Source organism: Rattus norvegicus, chromosome 11 (genome assembly GCF_036323735.1).
Source record: "Rattus norvegicus strain BN/NHsdMcwi chromosome 11, GRCr8, whole genome shotgun sequence".
Classification (NCBI taxonomy): Eukaryota; Metazoa; Chordata; class Mammalia; order Rodentia; family Muridae; genus Rattus; species Rattus norvegicus.
This window is the reverse complement of record NC_086029.1, coordinates 65,667,973-65,693,110: the sequence shown is the minus strand read 5'-3', so window position 1 is coordinate 65,693,110 and position 25,138 is coordinate 65,667,973. Positions and strand designations below refer to the sequence as shown.

The window sequence follows — 25,138 nt, the reverse complement described above, 5'->3', positions numbered from 1 at the left end:
ATAAGGAGAAGTTAGAAGAATTGCTTATGATTAACTCATCCAGAAGCCTGCTGAAGGCAGGGACAGTGGGCTGTCTTGATATTTTTCTCACTACCATGCCTGGCTCAATGTTTTATACAATAGATTTACATCAGAGGGGGCGGTCCTCTGTCCTGGACTTGAACTGTCTGACCAAATTACCATCTTAAGAAGATGGTGTTAAACCTTCTGTCAAAACAACAGTAGTTGGTGTTCGCTAAACATACTCAGATAGGATCATTAGCTAGAGAGAAGGCATCAGCCTGGTGTAATGGCATGTGGTTCACAGAGCCCAACTTCTGGATTCATAAATTACTCAACTTTTTTTTTCCCACAAGGTTGGAACTAGGGAAGATTGGCTATTGTCATCTGCTACTGGGCTCTTCAGAAATGATCAGATACTAATATTGAAGGCCAAGATGAATGTAAATCCAGAGGGGACTATGTCTCTTCTTTTGGAGGACAGAAATAGCTTTGACAGTTGCATGCAGCCATGTTGTGTTACATTCCTGTCTTTACATGCTGCCAAGTCATTCCTATCCTCATCAGTAAGCACAAGAGGAGAGGATTGGATGTGTGGCCTAAATAATTCAACAGGAGACAATACTCATTTAGATTCTAATGTCAATGTACCTGTTTGATCTCTGCCCTACACACCTCCTTAAGCACCTGAACTCTATGTACTACTAGTTCTCAGTTGGTGAACTGGCTAATCAAGGACCATGAGAAGCTCGCCAGCGGCCCAGATATATTCTGGAGACTGGTCCCTGACTCAGCTGACGAAGGTAGAGGTATTCAGTGTCCCTCCAAGGCTCCTCCTTGCTCCTCTTTAAGGGACACCTTGGTCTCTCAGCTTTCAGCTCTAGACATAGCATGTGTGTGTCCTTCCCTGGGAGCAGGAGTCCTGCTTCTCATCTTCTTTGGCTTTAATCTCTCTTGTTATTCAGAACCTGAATTCACACTTTGAATTTAGTTCAAGGATCTGGTATTTATTACTGTGGTGACTTTGAACTTCTCTGTAGTACCACTGGTTTGTTAGTCTTTGTTGAACTTTGACTCCTGCATTTTTCTGATCTATTATCTATCTCAAGTCTATAGGCTCAGGTAAAATTCACACCGAATCCTTGTCTGATTCTCTTTCCATCCTAGACTTTACCAGCAGGTACATTTAACCCTTTAGCCCATCTGCCCTAACAGGCCTAAGCTCCTCCACTCTGTGTAGAGAAGGGCTGCTGATACCCTAGGCCTAACACTGTAAGGATAGAGTCACCTCACTGTACGGTGTGGGATCTAGAGCTAAATGGTGATTTCTCTTGAGGATTCTGTCAGTTTTAGGCAGCCGTGGAAGGCAAAATTATCACTTGGGCCTTTTCAGTGACTTTTTAAATTCTTAAAGTGTCTTTTTACATACACTGTACGTTGATATTCTCCCTCTCCCAACTCCTCCTAGATCCTCCCATGACCCTACCCACCCAACTTCATGTTCTTTCTTCCTCTAAAAAGAACCACAAAACTAAAAACAAAGAAACAAACACCCAAACAAACAAACAAACAAACAAACAAACAAGTGCATCAAAAGAAACAACCCAAATGCACACAGAACAACAGCAGCAAAACACAGGGATTCTCTCATGGGTTAGCTAACCACTCCAGGGGCTGGCTGCCTGTCAGGAAGTCCAGGGTTAATGTACCTACTGACACTCTGCTGAAGAGTGTCTTTTTGTTGTTGTTGTTGTGGTTGTGGTTGTGGTTGTTGTTGTTGTTTTTCCCATCTTTATTAACTTGAGTATTTCTTATTTACATTTTGATTGTTATTCCCCTTCCCGGTTTCCAGGCCAACATCCCCCTAACCCCTCCCCCTCCCCTTCTTTATGGGTGTTCCCCTCCCCATCCTCCCCCCATTACTGCCCTCCCCACAACAATCACATTCACTGGGGGTTCAGTCTTAGCAGGACCAAGGGCTTCCCCTTCCACTGGTGCTCTTACTAGGATATTCATTGCTACCTATGAGGTCAGAGTCCAGGGTCAGTCCATGTACAGTCTTTAGGTAGTGGCTTAGTCCCTGGAAGCTCTGGTTGGTTGGCATTGTTGTTCATAAGGGGTCTCAAGCCCCTTCAAGCTCTTCCAGTCCTTTCTCTGATTCCTTCAACGGGGGTCCCATTCTCAGTTCAGTGGTTTGCTGCTGGCATTCGCCTCTGTATTTGCTGTATTCTAGCTGTGTCTCTCAGGAGAGATCGATACCCGGTACCTGCATCCTTCATCAGAGAAGCTTGTCCTTGCAGTAGATGGTGATTAACACCGAGCTCCACTTCAGGTCAATCCTCAGGTCAGAGAGTGAGAGACTTTGGAGCATTGAGCCCTCAATGGCATGTCTTCATCAAAGCTTCCCTCTCAAGGCTCAGTTGTGTAGGCAAGGAGGCAGAAAGATTGTAAGCGTGAGAAGTGGTGGATGACTCCAAGGCAACAGTGTCCTCCAGACCCAACAGGACTGATGTGTGTATGAACTCCTGGAGACTCTGACAGCACAAGACCTGCTTGCTTTTTAAGTAGGAAAAGGAGGTAGTAAGTGGTGGTTAAGATTTGCCCTGTAGATCTTAGGAGGTGAGAAGGATGAGAGAGGGAGAGAGAGAGAGAGAGAGAGAGAGAGAGAGGGAGAGAGAGAGAGAGAGAGAGAAAGAGTGAGAGAGAGAGAGAGAGAGAGAATATATATTATTTTTTGTTACAGACATGTCCCTTCAAGTTCAAACACATTCTCCAGAGACACTACGGTCTCCAGAGGGAAATTCTTCAAATGCTCATTAGGAATCAGTCACAAACTAAATTCAATGGTGTGTTATTCCCTCTTAGATCTCAAGGAAAGTAAATTTAGTTGCTGCAGAAATATGAAAGCATTTTTCTGTACTGTTCCATACACCATCAACACACACACAGAGCAGGAAAGTGGAAAAATGAGAGAGACTGACTGTTCTGTTTTCTGAGGCATTGAGTCTGAGGTGACAGGGGGGTGGGGATCATCAGTATGAGAAAACATCACATCTGTGGAAATGTAGATTCCTGGATGTGCTCCAGGCTCACAAAACAAAAATTTCTGCTATTAGAGCCTTGGAATCTTCATTCCAGGAGTGTCCAACACAAATGCTCACCCTATTTCCTTCTGCCTTGGGGGTTCCTCTGTTTTCTGCTTCCACAGATAACCCACCTGATTCCGTTGTGTTTTGCAAGTCTCTGAGCTTGTAAAAGAAACGAAGTCACCTAGCTGGTAGAGGTTAGTGGTGCCATTTAAACATAAATGCCTGTATTTTTAAGATTTCTATCATAATTATTCTTTTTGTAAATCTGAAAAGATGATGGGAATAAAAGGATTCTGTGATTAAGAAACAGCTATTCATTAGGTAGCAGAGGGAGAATTGGAAGTGGATTACTGCACTGACAGAGTTCAGTTTTATAAAAGATGGGAAAATGCGTTCTTCAAATTAAAAATGAATATATGTGATTTTAAACGATACTTAAAAATAATAGGGCAACCTAAAACTGATGCTCACAGCCCACATTGGTTAATGGAAAACACTTCTTCTAATTAGAATGGAAGGACAAACTTAGCACATTTAGCATGTGCAGAAGTTTTTAATGCACCGGTTATTTGTCTGTATCTGTTTCTGCAAAGGATGCTTTAGAAAGAAAGCTGATAGACCCTACTCTGTTAAGACAGAGCAAATTCTTCCTGTTTTGCTATTTTGCTTTGGCTTTGTCCCTTTAATTCTGTTGCATTGGGTTTTACAAGAAAAATTCTGAGTGGGAATCAGATAAGTTGAGGAGAAGGGGTCAGTGGAATATAAAGAAATCAACTAAATGTTTATAAAACTGATAAAGGTGGGCTTGTACCTGCATGATCATGCAGGACTGTGGTAAATCTGTGGCTAAGAGATTTGCCAATGTTTCTCAACTGTTGAAAGATAGCCAGTGAACTGGAAGAATCTTATCACATAAAAGAGATGTGAAATCTTGCTGATGAACAAGCCCAGGAGACAGAAGGTAGAAAGTGAAGCCTAAGGAGAGGCCTTAGGTAGGAGGAGGAACTATGTTTTCCTAAGACATGGTGAGTAGTAGTTAAGGGCTTTCTTTCACATATACAAATGACCTTAATTTTGTCTCCTCTAAAGAGGAGTCAGGATCATCTGATGACACTGAAAGGCAGGAACTGGGTACAGGCACCCAGAAGAACAGCCTTGTATGATAGGAAGGGGAATCAATTAGGGGCCAATGAAAGAACTGACCAGACAGTGAGAATCATGCATGCTCTTGTGGTATGGAATCAAGAGTCTTAGATGTATGAAATTTCTGAGTTTTGAACCATTCTGCTCCTGTTTTCAGTTGAGCGAATAAAACCTCACTTGGATAGGAGAAATTAAGAAGTTCAGAGTTAATAATGGTCCTAAGGAGAATCGTGATGACCTGAGGATCCAGGGCTAAGAAGCATCAGGAGGGGTCCAGCCCAGGGCATAGCCTTTTTCTCAGTAGAATTATGGAAGAAAGGATAGCCAAAAGGAATATGAGAGAGGAGGGGAGGGATGGAGGGGATGGAAGTTTTCATTGATAGCCACAGTATCAGATACTCCTGACACAATTAAAACTATAAATTATAAGGAAGAATAAAGAATTTCACAGCTGGATATTTGGGTTAGGGGGATGTTGGCCCGGAAACCGGGGAAGGGAATAACACTTGAAATGTAAATAAGAAATACTCAAGTTAATAAAAAAATTAATAAAAAAATAAAGAAGCTAAAAAGTTCATAGAGGAAAAAAAAGAAATGAAAATACTCTTGAAAAAAGTTCAAGTTAAGCCATCCCTGGAATTAGAAAGTAACCCATGCCACAGAGGGAACTCATCTGACACTTTCTAGAGGGCTAGGATCCAAAGGCTGGATAACCCAGAGACCCAAGATAGAGCCAAAATGATTGACAAAAAGACAACAAAATAATTTCTAATGATGTTCTGCTATATTCATAAATTAGTGCCTAACCCAATTGTCATTGGGGAGGGTTAATGTAGCAGCTGATAAAACAGATACAGAGACCTACAGCTAAACATTGGACAGAGCTTGTGGAATTCTGCTGAAGAAGGGGGAAGAAGAAATATAGGAATCAGAGAGTAAAGGACACCACACACAGTCCCATAGCATCTGCTACTCAACCAATGACCTACATGGGACTGACCGAGGCTCTCTGAACATACATTACACTTGTGTAGCTTGACTTTCTTGTGGTCTTCCAGCAGCGGGGTCTGTCTCTGACTCTTTTGCCTGCTTTTGGGACCTGTTCCTTCACATGGGGTTGCCTCTTCCAGCCTTAATACGAAGTGCCTAGTCTTACTGCTACTTGATATGCCAGGTTTGATTGATGTCCATGGAGGCTGGCCCTTTGCTAAAGAGAAAGAGGAGGAGTGAATGGGAGTGTCCAGAAGGGAGAAAAGAGGGAGGGACTTGGAGGAGAGCAGGGAGAGTAAGCTGCAGTCAGCATGAAAACTCAATGATTGAATGAATGAATTAAAAGGAGTAGAAATAATCAGGAAGGAAGTGAGTGAAAATCAGGTGAGTGGGAGAAGGAACTGCAGATTTTCCAAGGCTGTATCAAGCACCTTTACTGAAAGATAGGAAATAATAGTCATCTATAAACAGCACTATTCAAAGCTGCTGAGTGCATAGCTGAGGGAGAACGGTGTTCACTATAGTGACTCCGCCTCTTGTGTTCTTCTATCTACCTCCGTTCTATTCCCTGAAGCCAGTACAGTATCTCCTATCGGCTTCTTGATGGCTTCAGAATGTTCTGCTTCATCAGAATTATTCATGCTATTTTACTCAAAATGTAACCAGAACCTCTGCTCTGGTTTTCTGTGTCTCTTGTCCTTTTGAAAAAACAGTTCTGAAGTTAAAATGAAAGGATAGAATTTATGGGGCTTATAAAACACCCCATACAATTATTGTTTAGTGATGTGGTTAGTACTCTGGGTCTGATTCCATTACAATAAAACTGTATAGCAAACAATAATTATCTTTAAGTTATTATTTAAAAACATTGTAAATTCAAATAATATAATTGAGTCATATATTATAGGCAGGCTAGGCAAGTCTGCTTTGCTATCTCAGGAATCAGTCTCATTATAGATGGTGGCCAACACTTAACTGGAAATGAATGTACATGACACCTTTCATGGTGTGACAGCATCCAGCATGGAGTATAGAATCTGTCAATCTATGAATTCAGAGGAAATCCGGACAGTGTTTCAACTGTGGAAAGATGGGCAGTACACACTGGGACCATCGGTTTATCCTACAGTCAGCAACCCTTTCCTGAGCATCTGTAATACCCCAAGCATTATGCTCGGTGTCTTATACTAGAGAAACAAGTTTGAAGTTCAGTCTATTGTAATGCACCATTGACATGTAACTATATGACTGTGATCCAACCATATAGATAGGCAGAGTCCTGGGGAACTTCGTGTGTAAGTGTAGTTGTAAATACACATCATTTCCACTCTTTTCTGAAAGCCCTTTAAGAACAAAGCACATAAAGGACAAAGATGTAAACCACATTAAGCTAGGAGACATCTACCAAAGATATTTCTCAGGGTTGCTTGGGGGAGTCAAGATGAAACAGGAGCTTCAAAGGAAAAAAAGGAGAAAGCAGTTGAAGAGACCCCAGCAAGAGGAGTCAGCAAGGGTCAACGCGTGGGCAGCTACAGAGAAGGGCACTTGTGGAGATGGAAAGGTACGTTGTTTACAACAGAAGTGGGGCTTCTGAGACCCTGCTGAACAAAGGCCAGTTCATGGAAACAGAATACACAGGATGCGTGTGAAAGAACTTAAGAAGCCATGATCAACAGTTAGCAGTTTGGGTAGATATGAGAGAAGCGGCTTGTGAAGAACTTGATAGAATCTTACCGTCCATTCTACTTTTCCTGTGGAGACACTCTGGCCAAAACCTAACTCACAACAATGTATTTTTAAAGAATGAACCAATGAAGCCCTTTTTTTGTAGCTTTAAAACAAAACATATTAAAAAGTTAAAAAAGATCATTTTCTGAAATATTCTGTGAGCTGAAAACCAGCATGGTTCTTCCTTAGGGACCCGGATTCAGCACTTGGGATGGGTGCTTTTGGAACCGAGGCTTGAAGGATGGATGGGGTTTAGCAGAAAGTTAAAGCTGGATGGGATCATCCAGGCCAAGGACATGGGGCGTCTGATGGTCCAGCAATATGAAAGGGGACCGTGTAAACAGGGAGCAACATCGAGTGCACAGAGGGAGGAGGGTAGCAGAGGGTGGGAAGTGGTCAGAATCAGGGGTAGACATTAGGAAGTAGCCCATACATCCGTGGATATAGCGACTGTACACTTACATACACAACCTGAATTGAAAGTTCATGTGCCAGGAGCCTGAGGTTCAACATGGTACCGCCCTCCATGGCACTGTTTCTCCATCCTGACTGCATTCCAGAACCACTTGCAGAACACAAAAAGATGTGCTACCAGACCCAACCCCCAACAATTAAATTAGAATTCCATGTGTAAGAATGTGATACAATTTCCAGAGACTTTTCTAAGATTTCTGATGTGTGCAAATTTGATTGTAATGTTTTCTTCTCAATTCGATTTATTTTTTACTTTAGTTTTATTTAGCATGTGTGTGTACATGTATATGACTACCATGCCATGTTATAGATGTCAGAGGACAGCTTTGTGGAATAAGTTGTCTCCTACCCTTTCATAGGTTGTGGTATCTATACACCAAGCTATTTCACCAGCATTTCTATTTTATTTCTATTACATTTGTTTCTTATTTATTTAATTAGTTGGAGGAAGAATGCCTTAGTGTGAGTGTGCTTGGTTCATCCCTCTTATTATACCAGTACTGGAAAACTTAGGTCACAGGTCTTGGTGACAAACATCTATACCCACTGAGCCACCTCATCTCTTTGGTTGTGACTTTGGCCTAATATATTTTGAATTTACAGAAGATTCAAGTGGGCAAATTAGCATAGCTTAATCACTTGAAGGCATGGGGAATATAGAGGGCTTGTGAACCAGGAACGTCTGTCCTGAACCTCTAACGTGGGTATCTATGCTGATGATCCACCAATCAAGAGATATCCCATAAGGAAGTGCTGTAGATGTTCAGATGTGGAAGGATGGCCTTGAAGGTACCTGCAGGTGTAACAAATCGCTAAGAACTATGTGAATCCCAGGACAGTGCCTTTCAGGCCAGCCAGGCCTACATAGTGAGACCCTACCTATCTTAGAACAAAACTGCAGCAGCAACAGAAATGGTAGCTAAAAGCATGAGCATCAAAGGAGCACCCTTTTAGAAGGAGCACCAGTTCCCCTTCTCCCTACCCTGCCTGGGGATACATGAAGCTTCTGGGTGCTAGACATAAGATATTCACCAGTTCATGGAAGCTCAGATCAGTGATCCCAGCAAGAAAGAATAATGCTCAGGTCAGAATGCCCCTGAGCTCACCAGGCAGAGAGCAGAGGGTCTGAAGACAGGAGAGACTGGGGATTATGGGATAGAAAAGTTAGACCCAGACAGGGTTTGATCAAGTTGCTCATAAAACATTGAATCTGCAGTGCTTAGTGAAACAATCAGATGTTACACTACCTACACCACTGTAAGAGCATCCCTGAAGCAGAACTGAAGGATTATGGGTAAGGACTGTGGTTTTGACACTTCTTTAGGAAAATAAGAATACTGAACTTCTGTAATATGACAACTGAAAGGTATTTTTGGGTTATTAATTTGCTTTACTATTTTCTTTCCATAGAAGTCCCAACTTATAGTAACAAGCAAGATCCCCGAGTTCAAGACCTCCTGCCTTTCCTCAGCACACAAGGTAAGCAATTAAAATAGGATTCAGGATTCAGGAAATGGCTCAGCTGTTAGGAGTGCTGGCTGCTCTTACAGAGGATCCAGGTTCAATTCCCAGTGACTCACAAGGGAGTCTTTAGTCTTGGGAGATCTGACACCATCTTCTGGCTTCTGTGGATACTGTATGTATGCAATATGTAATGTGCATGCAAGATATATATATATATATATATATTCACATAAAATAAAATAATTTAAATCAAAACTTTTAAATACATAAACTAATGTCCAGTCATTTGTGTTACATTGTTCATATAAGCTTCATGGGTCATGTGGGTGTCTATGTTGTGGATGGTGAACTCACAGAGTGAAGTACTAATAGATTTTAGCTGACACTTTTTTTGCACTAGACTGACATACATTTATTAGCAAAAACTTACATAAATAATATTTAAATCACTTATTATCATACTAGTTGGACATGATGTCAATGTTTTTGAATATTTTATTTATCATACAGTACTTCCCAACGAGAGCTTCTCTTTCCATTCCTCCAAGTTCACCTCCATCTCCCCTCGTCCCCAGATCCATTCCTGTACCTTTCAGAAAAGAATAGTTCTTCTAAGGACATCAACCAAACATGACACAAGATAAAATAAGATCAGACATACACTAACACATCAAGAGGCAACACGGTAGGAGAAAAAGGGTCCCAAAACAGGCAAAAGAGTCAGAGATAACCACCAATACCACTGTCAGGAATCTCCTCAAAACACCAAGCCAACAACTATAACATATATGCAGAGGACCTAGTGCAGACCTATGTAGGCTGCATGAATGCCTCTTCTGTCTCTGTGAGCCCCCATGAGGCATGCTTACATGATTCTGTGGGATGTGATCTCCCGGTGTCCTTTAGCCCCTGGCTCCTACAGCTCCTCGCTGTCTTTGCTGAACTCCCCAGAGCTTCAGTGGAGGGACCCTATGGAGACCTACAACCTGGGTTCTCTCTCCATCTAACGATTGGCTATGGGTTGTCTGCATCTGTCCCCATCAGCTGCCTATGGCAACCTCTCTGATAATAGCTGTGCTAGGCATTGATCTACGAGTATATCTAAAAATAATTAGAATTTTTTTCTTTTTCTCTTTCTTTTTTTGGCCAGTTGTGTTTGGTTTTATCCTAGGTCTCTGGAATAATGAGCCTCTGGGTTCCTGGTCATCCACGAGCTTCCTTTCTTGTGGGCCTCATATTAGATCAGTCATTGGTTGGTCAATCCCACCACCATTACCCCAGTACATCTTACATGCAGGACAGATTGTAGGTTAAAAGTTTGGTGGATAGTTTGGTATCCCAATCCCACCGCTGCAAACCTTGCCTAGTTACAGAAGATAACCGATTCAGGCTCTGTATCCTCTATATTAGAACTAATATTTTAAAAATCTGATTCTATGAGGATAGAATAGTTTTCTATGAGAAAGTTAATGGTGATTTAGTCTATGGAGATATGTTTACTTATAAATATTCTATATACATAATTCTTGCATATGTATGTGTGTGCACAGGCATGGGTGTACATGTGTGTGCTGAAATTCTTGCATGAGTGTGTGCATGCTTGTAGAGACCAGAAGACAGCTGTAGTCATTGTCCCTCAGGCACATCTACCTTGTATTTTTGTTGTTGTTTTTGTTGTTGTTTTCCAGTTTTGCACTGTTTTTTTTTAAAGTTCCAGAAACACTTTATTTAAAAATGGAGTTGTAAATGCATAACAAAATAACGTAATAAATGTAACAAAAATAAATAAGGAGAATGTATTCATACAAAATAAAAATAACATAGTAAAAGGCCAAATGTTTATAATTGAACAAAACTGTGTAAACAAACAATAATGTAAGCAGATAATTTAATACTTTCTTAGACTCCTCATCTTGTACTCTGATGTGGACAGACTCAGTACCAAACTTAACTAAAGGGGACAATCATGATTACTATGCATGACTTTTTGCACTGTTTTTTTGGTGAAACTCCCCCTTGCCTGGCCTTGTGAGGCAAGGCAAAGTTACAGGAAGATGACGGATCCACTAGCCTCCATCTTCCTAACACTGGGGTTATAACTGTGTGTCACTCTAACCAGCTTTTTAAAGTGGGTTCATGTCCTCATGCACTTTCTTGTTTTTGAATTTTGCTAAATGTCACATGATGTTATGTTTACTGAATTTTCACCATTTAAGATTTAAAATTTTGGATCCTTCCTTGTAACTCCCACCTGCAACATCAATATCAGGAAGCCAGGGGCAAGAGGATGGTGAAAATAACCTAGTCTACCCACTCGCAGCCTGCCAGCTGGGACATGAAGTTTTGCACATGCCTCCTCTCCATATACACGCCATAGTAACATAAAATCAAGCGTAGAGGACATTTGAGTCATCCGAGCATCTTTAAAAAGGAATAGTTACGAGGCCTCAGAGCTTCTCAGCTGTATTAGACACATAAGTGTATAGGAAACCTCAGAGTTTCAAATTACTCCAATTTTCTTTGTGTGTATGTGTGCACATGTGTTAGTGTGTGTCCATGTGTATGTGCATGGCAGAAGTTGACATCCTGTGTCTTCTCCAATGACTCCCTATTTTACCCCAGATGGAGCCTCTCTATAAACTTGGAGCTTACCACCTTGCCTAACTATCCCTGGTCAGCAAGCCTAAGGATCTGCATGTCCTCGCCTCCCCAGGGGTTCCAAGTGTGCACCACCGCATCTGCTTTTGATGAGGATGCTGGAGATCCAATCTCAAGTCTTTCTCCCCAACCCTCAACCACTCATCCGTCCAAATACGTACGAAGATGTACATGTTTTATGTCTCAAAATTTCTCTCTATTAGCTTTAAATATGGAAGCATTTGCTTCCAGAGTGTCCCTTTAGTTTGTGTTGCTGCTACTTGCATTTTCTATACTCTACATAGGAACTAAAAACTTCCGAAGCTACAAATAAGTTGCAATGCCCATGAGCTCCTAACCTTGCACCTTCCTTTCATAGAAATTGACCTAACTCACTACATAGCTGAATTGCAGAATCAGGCACAAGAACAGTATGTTCTATTTGTACTAAATTTGGTTCTCCTGATAGCTTCTTGAGTTCTTTGTGTATTTTGGATTTAGCCATCTATCAGATGTAGGATTGGTAAAGATCTTTTCCCAATCTGTTGGTTGCCATTTTGTCCTAATGACAGTGTCTTTTGCTTTACAGAAGCTTTGCAGTTTTATGAGGTCCCATTTGTCGATTCTTGATCTTAGAACGTAAGCTAATGGTGTTTTGTTCAGGAAATTTTCCCCAGGGCCCATGTGTTCGAGACTTTTCCCCACTTTTTCTTCTATTAGTTTGAGTGTATCTGGTTTGATGTGGAGGTCCTTGATCCACTTGAACTTAAACTTTCTACATGATGATAAGAATGGATCGATTTGGGGGCTGGAGAGATGGCTCAGCGGTTAAGAGCACCCCACTGCTCTTCCAGAGGTCATGAGTTCAATTCCCAGCAACCACATGGTGGCTCACAACCATCCGTAAAGAGATCTGATGCCCTCTTCTGGTGTATCTGAAGACAGCTACAGTGTACTTATATATAATAAATGAATAAATTAAAAGAATGGATCAATTTGCATTCTTTTACATGCTGACCTCCAGTTGAACCAGCACCATTTGTTGAAAATGCTATCTTTCTTCCATTGGATGGTTTTAGCTCTTTTGTCAAGTGGCTATGGGTGTGTGGGTTCATATCTGGGTCTTCAGTTCTGTTCCACTGATCTACCTGCCTGTCTCTGTACCAATACCATACAGTTTTTATGACTATTGCTCTGTAATACTACTTGAAGTCAGGGATGGTGATTTCCCCAGAAGTTCTTTTATTGTTGAGTATAGTTTTTCGATATCCTGGATTTTTTGTTATTCCAAATGAATTTGCAAATTGCTCTTTCTATCTCTATAAAGAACTGAGTAGGAATTTTGATGGGGATTGCATTGAATCTGTAGATTGCTTTTGGCATAATGGCCATCTTTACTATATTAATCCTGCCAATCCATGAGCATGGAAGATCTTTCCATCTTCTGAGATCTTCCTCAATTTCTTTCTTCACAGGTTTGAAGTTCTTGTCATACAGATATTTCACTTGCTTGCTTAAAGTCACACCAAGATATTTTATGTTATTTGGGACTATTGTGAAGGGTGTCATTTCCCTAATTTCTTTCTCAGTCTGTTTATCCTTTGAGTAGAGGAAGGCTAATGATTTGTTTGAGTTAATTTTATATCCTGACACTTTGCTGAAGTTGTTTATCAGGTTAAGTAGTTCTCTGGTGGAACTTTTGGGGTCACTTAAGTACACTATCGTATCATCTGCAAATAGTGATATTTTGATTTCTTCCCTTCCAATTTGTATCCCTTTGACCTGCTTTTGTTGTCTGATTGCTCTGGCTAGGATTTAGTACTGTAGGGAGAGAGTGGGCAGCCTTGTCTAGTCCCTGATTTTAGTGGGATTGCTTCAAGTTTCTCTCCATTTAGTTTAATATCGGTTCTCCTGATAGCAACCATTGCTTACCAGCTGAAACATTCTACCCAAAGTCCCCTAGTTCTCTTTGGCTTCTAGCATAGAGACCAGACTCTAGCTAACAGGTGCACATACTCAATCTATTTCTTTTAGCACATGCATCCTTCACAGGTTGAAACAGTAGCCAGAAGGAGCAGGACTCAGGGTGTGAGATGAGATATTACCCTAAGACTGCCAACTGGCCTCACCTCACATGCACCAGGAAATGAAAGACAAGTGCACTTTCTCTGGGAGGGAGTGAAGCCATACTGTGTGTTCTCAGTACTGTGTGTGATACTGTGTGTATCAGGTCTCTGGGTTCAGCCCACCTCTGTTGCTCCTTCTGAATCCACCGAGTAAACTATTATGGAAGTGTATAGCCACTAGAACGGACATCCAAACTTTATTTTTGAACTTTTATTAGTAATGAGAAGCACGACTGATAATCCAGAGCCCTTCAACTGGTAGAAGTGCAGAGAAAACGTGTCTAGGTCATGCTCAACACTTCATGCTCAACCTTAATCTACATCACCCTCTGCCCTACAAGCCTCAGAGTCCATCCCAGAAGAGGACTGTAAGGGTCAGAGACCAGGGAGCCCTTCTGTGGATCATTGTCTTCTGTACTTGGCAGGGCCATTGCACTCAGAAACACAGGAGTTGTTACTACATGCATTCCCTCTGCCCAAGACCAAGTCAGTATGCATTCTACTGCAGGTGGGTGGGGAAGGGGCATACGAACCCCAGCTCTGAGTTGCACTGTTTTCAGGGGATGACTATTAGAGTTATTTTATTTCAGAGGCATGGGCTTGCTCCAGTGGCTGGCACTTCACCCGTGTGAATATAGGCAGCACGAATGGGACTTAGTGGATCTAAGAAAGAACAGCACCTGAAATTGGAAAGGGGATGGATATGTCTTAGTTACCTTTCTACTGCTGTGACAAAACACTGGGACGGATGCAACTTGGAAAAAGAAAGCATTTAATGTAGGGTTTCACAGCTCCAGAGGATGGTCCTTCATCACAGAACTTTGTAAGAGGCAGGGAGGCATGGCACTCTAAAATTAGAACCAGAGGGCCAGAGGGTGGGAGAGAGGAAGAGAGAGGTGGGACGGGGTGGGGGGAGGAGAATATGCATGGGAGTATAAGAAAGCATGCTAACTGGGAATGGTGTGAGCTTTTAAAACCTGAAATATATGAATCTCTGGGTACCACTCATATTTGAACATCTATTCGGGAGATCTGGGAGAAACTGGTGTGCAAGACGAGGGGGTGAATATAATCAAACTACATTATATACTATAAAGGTATAATGCAGTGTTATGATAGAAAATAGTAATTCATCATAAATAATGCAACTACATCTCATAAAACCATTTCTTACTGTTTTTAACTAAGGAAAAATCCAGACTCGGGAGAATCAAGCCTCCAGAGGATGACCTAACTCAGGGCAGTCCTTCATCTGCTGAGCTTTCGTTCAACCAAAGAAGCCAAAAGAGAAGCACAGAGGATGCTGACTCTGATGTGGAGTTCGTCTGCGTGACTAAGATTCCGAAGAAGTCTGCAAAGAAGAATTTGAAGTGTCTGCAGCCTAGTCACTCGCCAGCAATGTTGGAAAACCTCAAACTTGAGGACACAGCCCAGGCATGTCTTTTTTTTCCCCCTCATTCTTTTCTTTTATTCACAAAATATATAATAATTTCCTTTTTTCTGGAAATAGCCTGTGGTAAAGGTTTTGCTTCATTTTCACATTTTTAGCTCACTCTAATTACGGGATGTACATTGCAACCTGTGTTTGCTGGACAAGGTCCCAATTTCTATTTTTTCCCTTCAGTTCTCTATTTTGGAAGGAAAGTTAGATTGCTAATATCAGCACAATTTGGAGAGCTTTGACGGTGCCCCAAAGAATGCCTGGATGGGAAAAGAGCTCACGTTTGTATTTAAGAGAAGAGAATAGACAGGAGAAACTTCTAACTTTTCACAGTCATGGTGCGGTGGTTTGAAGATGCTTGGCCTATGAAAGTAGCACTACTAAGGAGGCACGGCCTTGTTAGAGGAAGTGTTTCACTGTGTAGGTAGGCTGTGGGGCATATAGGATCAAGCTCTGCCCAGTGAGGAAGAGAGTCCCCACCTGGCTGCTCGCATAAGATAGTTCGTTCCTTGTGGCTGCCTTTGTGTCAAGATGTAGAACTCCACTCCTCCAACACTGTAAGCCACTCCCTATTTTCCTTCAATTTTTTTTTAATTCTTTAATCCTTTTTAACAGTCCAGTCTTCATCTTCCTCCTGGTCCACCCCACCCCAATCACTTCCCATCCCATACCTCCTCCCTACCTCCAAGAGGATGTCCCCACCCCTCCACCCCACCAGACCTCCCCACTCCCAAATCTCTCAAGGGTAGGTGCATCTTCTCTCACTGAGGCCAGACCAGACAGTCCTCTGCTCTATATGTGTTGGGGGCCTCATATCAGCTGGTGTATGCTGCCTAGTTGGTGGTGTCTGAGAGATCTCAGGGGTCCAGGTCAGTTGAGACTGCCGACTTTATTGTTTTCAGAGAGCTTTACTCTGTTCCCCAGGCTTCTCTCCCTCTCCAGCCTCCAGAGTAATAGGAAATAGATTTAGATGCTGCTCTGCCTGGCATGCTGCTTTGCATTTTCACTTTATTTTTATTTCTATTTATGTATGTGTGTACTTGTGTGTGTAGAGGTATGTGGGGGGGGATACCCGCAGAGACCAGAAGAGGATGTCAAATGCCCTGGAACTGGTGTAATGAGCAATTGTGAGCCACTTGATATGGGTGCTGGGAACTAAACTCAGGTCCTTAATGTGAGCTCTAACTGCTCAGCCTTCTTTGCAGCCTGTGTTGTAGCAGCTGTTTGTAACACAAGAGTAAAGGTACTTCAAACGGGGAATGGAACTAAAAATAGAACAGAGATGTCTTTCAGAGATGTGTATCCCTGTATTTTTAAAGATGATATTCAGCTAAACTGATAACGAGAGAAGAGGCAGGACATTTGACATGATGAATACAGAGTATTTTAAGGGGACAAGTAATGGTAACACAGAGGGATAACAAAGAGCAGGAGTATGACTTGTACAGGAATCATAACCATGGCACAGCCTGGAGGCCTTGAGGAGGGGTTGTGTTATCCTGAAGGTAGTGAGACCCCACTAGAAGTTTTATATGGAAGAGTTATGTGGACAGATTTTCCTTCAGAAAGGGTTGTCTGGCATACTATAGAGAAATATTTAGTAGAGAGTTGGTTTGAGATGTCTTGTATTGTGTAGTCTCTTTGGCCACATAAAAATAGTTCAAGGCCCTTAGATCCTTAGGCACATAGACAGATGCAGGGTTCATCTTCCTCGTGGGAGATGCCCTTTTTGTTTTGCTTATACACAAATCACATGTCACAAAGCATCTGATTAACTCTACTGTTCAGAATGACCTCTTCTGGGAAGATGTGGGATCCTTCTGTGAAATAAAAGCAGCAGGTTAGACAGTTGCCCTGCATTGGCTACTAGAATCACACATGGCCATGAGAGAGGGATGCACGGCACTGAGGGTTGTTTCACTCTATCTCTTCTTTATGCAAGTAAAGCAGTATTCTATCCAGTGGTTACCTACACTGTGTGCCAAAATCAGTACCAAGATGCAGAGGGAAGAATTACCTCTTTGGGACTGATAACTGATACATGGATCTGCTCAATGATTATGCTTAAAAGAGTTTTGGAAGATATTATACTCATGGAAACCAAAAAGTGAAGTAGATATATCAGGAGATCATTTGGGTTTTTTTTTTTTTTTGGTAAGTATTTAAAACGAAGGTAATTGTTCTCTAATAAAATTGTTCTGTGTTCTTAGTTGATCTTTGCATGTACTTATTTGAATGATATATGTCTTTTCATTGTTCATTGCCTTCTTTATATAGATTGCTTTTGGCTTGTGATTCTCCTGTCTCATTCTGCTAAGTACTGGGATTTTAAGAGTGTGTTACCATATCCAGCCAATCATATAGTTCCTGAGAACAAAGATCAGAAGTTGAATCTTCCCTGAATTACCATGCAGTTAATAGAGTTTCTATGACATAATGAAAGTGGCTTAACATTTACCATTGATTAGTTCTAACACTTGCTTAATTTTTGATACTATTTTAGGTTTCTTCACGGGAAATGAAAAGGAGGCAGAGTGAAAACCTTGTGCAGGAACGCAAGGCATTCACTCAAGTTGAAGCTAGCAGCAGAGATCCAACTGTAACTGTGGTAAGACGAACCCCATTGATGAAGGGCACCTTAAGACTGGTTCACAGCGGTAAAAATTAAAGGGTCTATAGGATTTGGGGTGAAACATATAGTTCTGTTGCTTGAAGATGAAGGAGGATACCCTAAAGATACTGACTGTTGTCTGCATGAACCAGAGAGATGATAAATAAATGCGACCTATGACTCCTTTTTTTTTTCAGGCTAAGAGATCTTTGACATATATGTAAATGTATTAAAATGTGTATATAATTTGATGAGCATATCAGAGCCCCATGTCCCAAACCAAATAATATGCAATTTAAAATATGGACTCTTGCCAGAAATGTAATTTTTCTTTTGATGTTCTGATCTTTACTATGTATTTATTACCTGTCTGTCTAACAATTTTGTGGGACTAGAGACCACTAAGTTATAACATCAGTCCCTGAAGTATAATTTTGAATTGACTTAAATTCTTCAAAAGCCCTTTAGAGAAATCAATTCAGGAAACATGGGAATGTTTTCCACTCACTCCACTAGATAATGTATCTTTATTCTAACTGATGGTTCGTATCCAACAGCCGTGTATCTTGGCAACTGTGGAATCACTTTGAGTTTACAAAGCCAAGTGTGACAATGCGTTGGTGGTCAGGATTGATTCAAGGGCTGGCCATGTTATTGACTCGCCAGTCATTGACTGATTCAAAGACTGGCCATGTCTTCCCTTGTGAAGACCTGTTAATACCATTGTCCATATGTTACATAGCATTCTCTTTTATTTATGAATTGTTTAAATTGTACTTGGCCCAATGGGGAACATATTTCTTCTGACTTTACTTCCCTTTAGCAGATCATAATTGGTGCAAGGCATACAATAGACTACTGAAAATGAATTTATAAACTTAGCTAGCCGATATAAAAGACACACAATCCAGGTACTGTGCTTACAAACCATATGCCTAGATTGAGCAGGTTGGGAGCTATTCTAACGTACTCTCCAGCTAAAGTTCCTTTTCTTGCTGTTTCTCCTGGTCATGTGCTCACTGTCCATCTCCTCTCATGGCGGCCTTCTCCATCTTCGTCCTCTTTCTTCCCTCCCCGTGCTGTACTTGCAACCCCCTCACTTGATCTTCAAGTTCCACTTTTCTCCCTCTGCTGCCCAATCACAGGATCTAACTTTTTATTCACCAGTTAAATTGGGGAGCAAGGTTCACATAGCATCACATGTTTTATTCATGAGGATCTGCCCATGGGGGCAAACACATCTTGAGAACCAGTATTTAGAATATAAGCAGCATTAGGGCAGTCTACTATAGGATGATAGAGAGGTTTCATTTAGAAAAAATAAATATGGAAATTTTCAAACAGAGCTCCATTAAGTCCCCTGTGCTCATTTCCCACCCTCTAGCAAGGATTTCGTAGCTAGTCTGCTCTCTTCCATATTTGAGCCTAGTCCTGCTCCTTCCAGACATCACATGAGGCACATTGCTATCATTTTAAGAAGCCACTAGGAAAGAAAGAAAGAAGAAAACAGAGAAGAAAGGAAAGAAAGAAAGAAAGAAAGAAAGAGAAGAAAGAAGGAAAGAAAGAAGGAAAGAAAGAAAGAGAGAGAGAGAGAGAAAGAAATTAAAAGAAAGAAAGAAAGAAGGAAGGAAGGAAAAAAGAAAGGTTAAAAGGAAAAGGAATAATTTATGTATGGGAGCAAGAAAAAAAAAACCCTTAATATCAATGACAAGGAACTAAACTCTAACAAGTAAATGTGAAAGCATTTTCAAAGTTAGAAAAGAGGTCAGAACTTAACCAGAAGCTGAAAAGGAAGGGAGAAGCACGAGCAGCATTTTAACCACAAGACTTCTGTCATAGGCAGCTTGACACAGCTGCACCTGGGGACTGTTAGGCCACCACTTATTTTGCAGAGGCACCAACTTCTTCATGTGCCTCTCATGGAGCGGTTCTGTTGTCATCTTTTCTAAACCTTGCACAAGCTTTTAGTAAGTGCTTATTCCCAAAACTACCTATGTGTCTTTGTGTGGTGGTATTTTGTAAATTCTGATGTCTTTTTGTGGGTGTGGTGGGTGATTTTTCTGTGATCTTATCAGAGTATTCATTTTCAAACTCATACAAGTAGTTGATTTGCATAAATGCACATTACCAAGATGTACATTAATTTCTGTTTGGCTGAAATTTGAATAATTCAACTGGGACGTAATTACCTATGAATGCTTCTCCGTACTTTCTTTTTGAAAAGTTGAAGATTCTTAAGCCTTATGATCCTTCACAATTATCTTTTAATTACTGTGTGTGTGTATATATGTGTATGTGTGTGTGTGTATGTGTATGTGTGTGTGTGTGTGTGTGCGTGCATGTGTGCACCCATGTGTGTGCATGTGGTGTAGTAGATATGGGTTCATGTTTGTGCACTTGAGCACATACATGTGTTTTTATGCATGTTTCTCATTTGGATGCTCTGCTTGTTGAATATGAGGGAAGATGGCAGTCAGTGCTAACAGTGGTACAAGAGGTTGTTACTTAAGGAAGAAAAATTAACTACAACACAAGACACCTTCCCTTCACCTACCATGCTACTATTTATTATTTTACTGAGGTTAATTGATTGTTGGACCTAGGGCCTTATTGGCAAGTATAATAGACTGAGATGTACGGTGTATTCAGCCCACCATAGAAAGCTCTTACCTCATGCCTGGCTGTGCTCTACTGTATTGGTTTCATGTTGTCTAGGGAACAATTTCATTTCTATTAGCATATTTTTCCTTGACTGTGTTAATAATGTCTACCCACTTGCCTTTAGACAAGATTCATTTTCACAGCAGGGCACTTAATTTTCCTCCGTTCTGACTTTAATACCTCACTGACTCTTGAATTGACAGTTTTCCAAATTCAAGTGAAATAATGATAGCACTGATTGCCCTGAACATTGTAATTTAACTTCACCATTGCTTAGTATCCAGTCACATGATCATGTGTCCTCCCACATGACCTCACTGTTGGGGCTCAGTGTTCTAACAGTTTCATCTACTAGCCTAACGTTTTCTTTCCCTGTAGTCTGTTTCTTATATTTTTATTAAAAATTGATTTTTCCCTACATGATATGTTTTGATTATAGTTTTTCCTTCCCCAATTCCTTTCAGTTTCTTCCTTCTTCCCCTTTCATCTAGAGTCACACCCTTTCTGTCTCTAGTTAAAAAAAAATGGGCATCTAAGAATTAAAATGAGATAAAAACAAATTGAAAAAGGATTAAACAAACTAACAGGACAAGAAAGAGCTGGGGATTGGGAGGAGGCAGGGGAACCATGAGAATACGTATAGAGCAGATACACAAACATGTGAACACTCAGCAATTCCTTAGAAACATAAAAAATCCTGAACCATGATATGTATGCAAAGGATCTATAAGGTTTAAAAAGAAAAAAAAAGGTGTAGACACAACATTATGAGACAAAGAACTTTCAGAGGTGCTCTTGAGTTTCTTTTGTGTTGTCCATCTGCTGTTGGACCTGGGCCTACCCTGAGGAATATTTTCAATGTCCTCCTTTCCTCGTGTTCTGTGTCACCTTTAACCCCCCCAACCCCACCCTCCACCCCACCTCCCCACATACAACTTTTCTTCCTAGGTTTTGGGTTCATTTGCTTTGTCTGCAGTTGCTTCAGGCTGTGTAGACTGTTGTCATTACCACAGCATTTTTAAATTTATGCTTGGCCTTTCAGCCAGTGTAGGCAATTCATTTTCTGAGTCCATGCAATAAGAGTTAGTCCTCACAATGTTCTTGGTTAGACCTTGCATATCTTTCAGATCTGCAGGAGTTTCCAACTGGGAATTAGTGAGCTTGAAATACTCTAGACATTGAAAAAACTGCCTTGAAGATAATGAAGAATTTTCCAAAAGACAATCATAATCTACTTTCAAATGTGCTAGTTAGCCTTCCAGTCTGATTGGTGTTGGACTCTTCATCCAAACGTCAGCAAACTTCTTTTGTTATTCTCCACAATTTTATTAGCCCGGGCAATTTAAGAAAACTAGTGTGATCCAAATTTATCATTTCTGTTCACACATTTTGGTGTGTGTGTGTGTGTGTGTGTGTGTGTGTGTGTGTGTGTATGTGTGTGTGTGTGTTTAGGGCACGGAATGAGGGTGTGTCTGAGTGTTTTACTGAAATTAGTTCCCTTAGTTCCCTTTTCTGTGTGGTCAGGATGAAATCTGGGGGAGGAATTTTTCCATGAGTCACTTCATCTAATCTTCTTGATAGTCTGAGGAGTAGTACTCTCATTCCCACTTCAAGGATAAGGAGAATAAAAGGTCTCCCAAGGTCACACTACTGGAGGTGCTCACTGTCCTCAACTGTCCAACCGTGACTCCTGCTCCTTCTTTCAGGGCTCATTGTGACTTCTAGCTCTTTGTGTAATAACTCATCAATTATCAAAGCAGCCTCTTCCTCTTGGATCAGCTGAAACAAACCAACCTTCTGTACTCAAACATGAGGATTCCAAGAAATACCCATGCAGTATATTGATTGACATTAAGAATTTGGGGTTAAATGACTTCCAAAATTGTATAGATGGGTATCTACAGGCCAGAATCTTGAATCGATTTTTAAGAGCCAAACCATCCAAAAACTGGTATGTATAAACACACACACACACACACACACACACACACACACACACACACACACGCACACACAGCATGTATACACACATAAATAAAAATAGACCTTTAAAAAAAAACCGTTCAATCCAGCATTGAGTCCTGACTCAGATTAATATACATTTTCTTAAGCCCGTCTCTCTGTATCCTCCCTACATCTAACTTGAACAGAATACTTCTTTCTTTTCTCAGTACTCATCTTTTCTTGTCAGCCTGGCATTCTGTACACATCATCTTATAGATGATTGTAAGAGCATTCCTGGGTAGCCTCTCCTCTTAGCTCTTAGGGAGGAGAGAGTCTTTTTTATTTTGAATGTCATTGTGGCTATAGATTTAGCACTAAGTTTTCCCATGACATCTGTTGTTTCCTTGTTTCCTCACATTCATTGATGAATACTTGCTATTGACCCGTTTTCTGCCTCAAGCATTTCCAAGCTTATGTGTAAAGTTCTAATGTGCCATACTTCATCCCAGTTGGGAAAGAAGTGGAAGCTATTTTATTCTATCCAGCCATGCCAACTTTTGTCAGTAGTACCAAAGTCTGGGTAAACATTATTGTATTTCCCCCATTACTGCTCATAGTGTTATATCTCTGCCAGGGATTTGTCTAAATTCAAGGAAAAAACTCCTGTTCATTGCTGTGTGATAACTGTCAATTCAACTCCAGACTCCAGCAAAAATTTGGGAATGGGTTCCATACCCAAGAGCTGGGACTGGATCTGATTGTATCAGTCTCCCATTCCCTGCCTCCACACTCAAAAGGGAGGCAGTCTGGACAGCTATTACCTCATCATGCATAACAGAAGCAACATAAGAGAAGGAAGCCATGGAAAGAGAATAGCAAGCAGCCTATCAAAGAGTTACAAGTTGTTTCAAGTCATGCCACTGACTAACCTCCCTCGAGGGTCTCTGCTTAAAGCCAGTGGTGTAATCAGGTTGTCATCCCAACAGATGGTTGCAAAAGCAAATGATAAGTTTGAAGAAAACTCAATTTGAAAAAACTACAAGTTTGAGAAATTGAATGAGAATATTTTCTGAGACGCAAATGGGACAGAGGGAATAGCAAACGCTTTTGTGCATGCCTTCATTCACCTTCCAGATTTATGAAGAAATTTTATGATTCTAATAGGGATGAATGGTTATTCTTTTCTCATATCTCTCTTCATCTCCAGTAATTTTCAGTTGCTAGTTTGAATGTATGAATCAAACATAGTTTGCTAAAAACATGTGCAAACATCTCTGTACCATGGTCACACATGCATGGTTTAGATTTAAAATAATGAGATACTATACAACTTTTAAAAAAAAAGTATTGTCCTATATCAGCAGTCTTTAGGGCCAACGTGAATTGTGCTGAGTTTTTTTTTATATTTATTTTTTATTTATTAGGTGTGTTTATTCATTCTATGTGCATATGCCTTCATGTTACATGTGTGCATCTTATGTATGCAAGAGAAGGTCAAAAGAAGCATCAGGTGCCCTGGCACTACAGTCATAGGTGGTTGTAAGCTGTCATGTCATTGCTATAAACTGAATTCAAGGCTTCTGAAAGGGCAACACATACCCTTGACGCCGAGCTCTCTCTTCCAGCCTCTCATATAGCCTTTTTGATCAGACTGACTTTAACTCGCTGTTCTCTGTAGAAACTTCTCCCTCTGTGGACCAGGTCTTGAAGACAGACTGGCATATGGATTTATTATCTGTGTTCAAAGCAACATGCTCTGCCCTCCTTTTTGATGAATACTTGATATTCTGACCTGTTTTCTGTCTCAAGCATTTCCAAATTTAAGAGGTCTGTCAACAGAACTCTGTCTTCAAAAGCTTGATGGCCAGGGCATTCTGGCAGAAATATTTTTAAGAGTCAATAGAGTCTTAGATATTTTGGGGAGAGGTAACCACCAGCGATCAGAACAGAGTTCAACACTGGAGCACGGGAAAGATCTGTGAATAAAGGAACAAGTAGATGGAGTCATCTCTCTGTATCAGAGCCAAACTAAGCCTCAAAGACACGTGGTTTGCCCTTACTTTCCGTCATTCTCTCAGAGCAGACACCTGAAAGCACCAGGGCCATCTGAATGCCTCAGACCAGTGACAGTGCTTCCATGTAAAAACTTGGTGAGCGGCTGAGTTGTCACCTAGACTTTGTTTAGGGTGGTTAAAATCCAACCCAGAGGACAACCTGGATGAACTGCAGCTAAATTTTGGACATCAGTGTATATGGCAAGGAACATAATAGAGCGACTAACCCAAAATCATATAAAGCAAAAAGAATAGCAAAGAGCCCACCTCTGATGTATTTACCTTGTTCCTTGTTCTGCATCCTAAGAAGTGTTTATAAGAAACTGCATTGGTGTCATTACATACACAGAATGCAACAGTAATATTAAAGTTGCCTTCATTTTGAAATAGGACCACTTCTTAAATTTTTGGTTGTGAGCCGAGCTAGCCTTTAACGACTGAGCCATTTCTCCAGCCCAAGAGGACCATTTCTTAATCAACCTTCCTGGGTGCCTTATTGTAAACCAGGAAAGTATGAAGACTGTTTCTAATACTACAAAAATATTCCTGGGGAATGTTGTCATAAGATATAGTTCAGAGATGCCCAAGGGCTTTGAGGGAATTATCTATACTCAGTCCTGTCCTGAGTCATCCATCAGCCGACCGGCAGACTGCACAGACAGCCAGAAGATGAATGTGTGAGACATACAAAGGAGCCTCTCATGGGTGACTTAGACTGAATCTAAATATTAGGGACCTGTGAGTGAACTACCAACCACCATGAGTCAAATCATGAA

The 25,138-nt window shown here is 40.9% G+C and overlaps 1 protein-coding gene across 1 annotated transcript in view; it reads left to right on the top strand.

Annotated features, from left to right (window-relative positions):
- The window catches only part of Morc1 (MORC family CW-type zinc finger 1), a 205,472-nt gene that overhangs the window by 154,147 nt on the left and 26,187 nt on the right, over window positions 1–25,138 (top strand). The window contains exons 18-20 of the mRNA NM_001172090.1: window positions 8,835–8,903; window positions 14,840–15,085; window positions 17,596–17,700. Coding sequence (NP_001165561.1) covers window positions 8,835–8,903; window positions 14,840–15,085; window positions 17,596–17,700 — 420 coding nt within the window. The remainder of the gene's footprint in view (window positions 1–8,834; window positions 8,904–14,839; window positions 15,086–17,595; window positions 17,701–25,138) is intronic.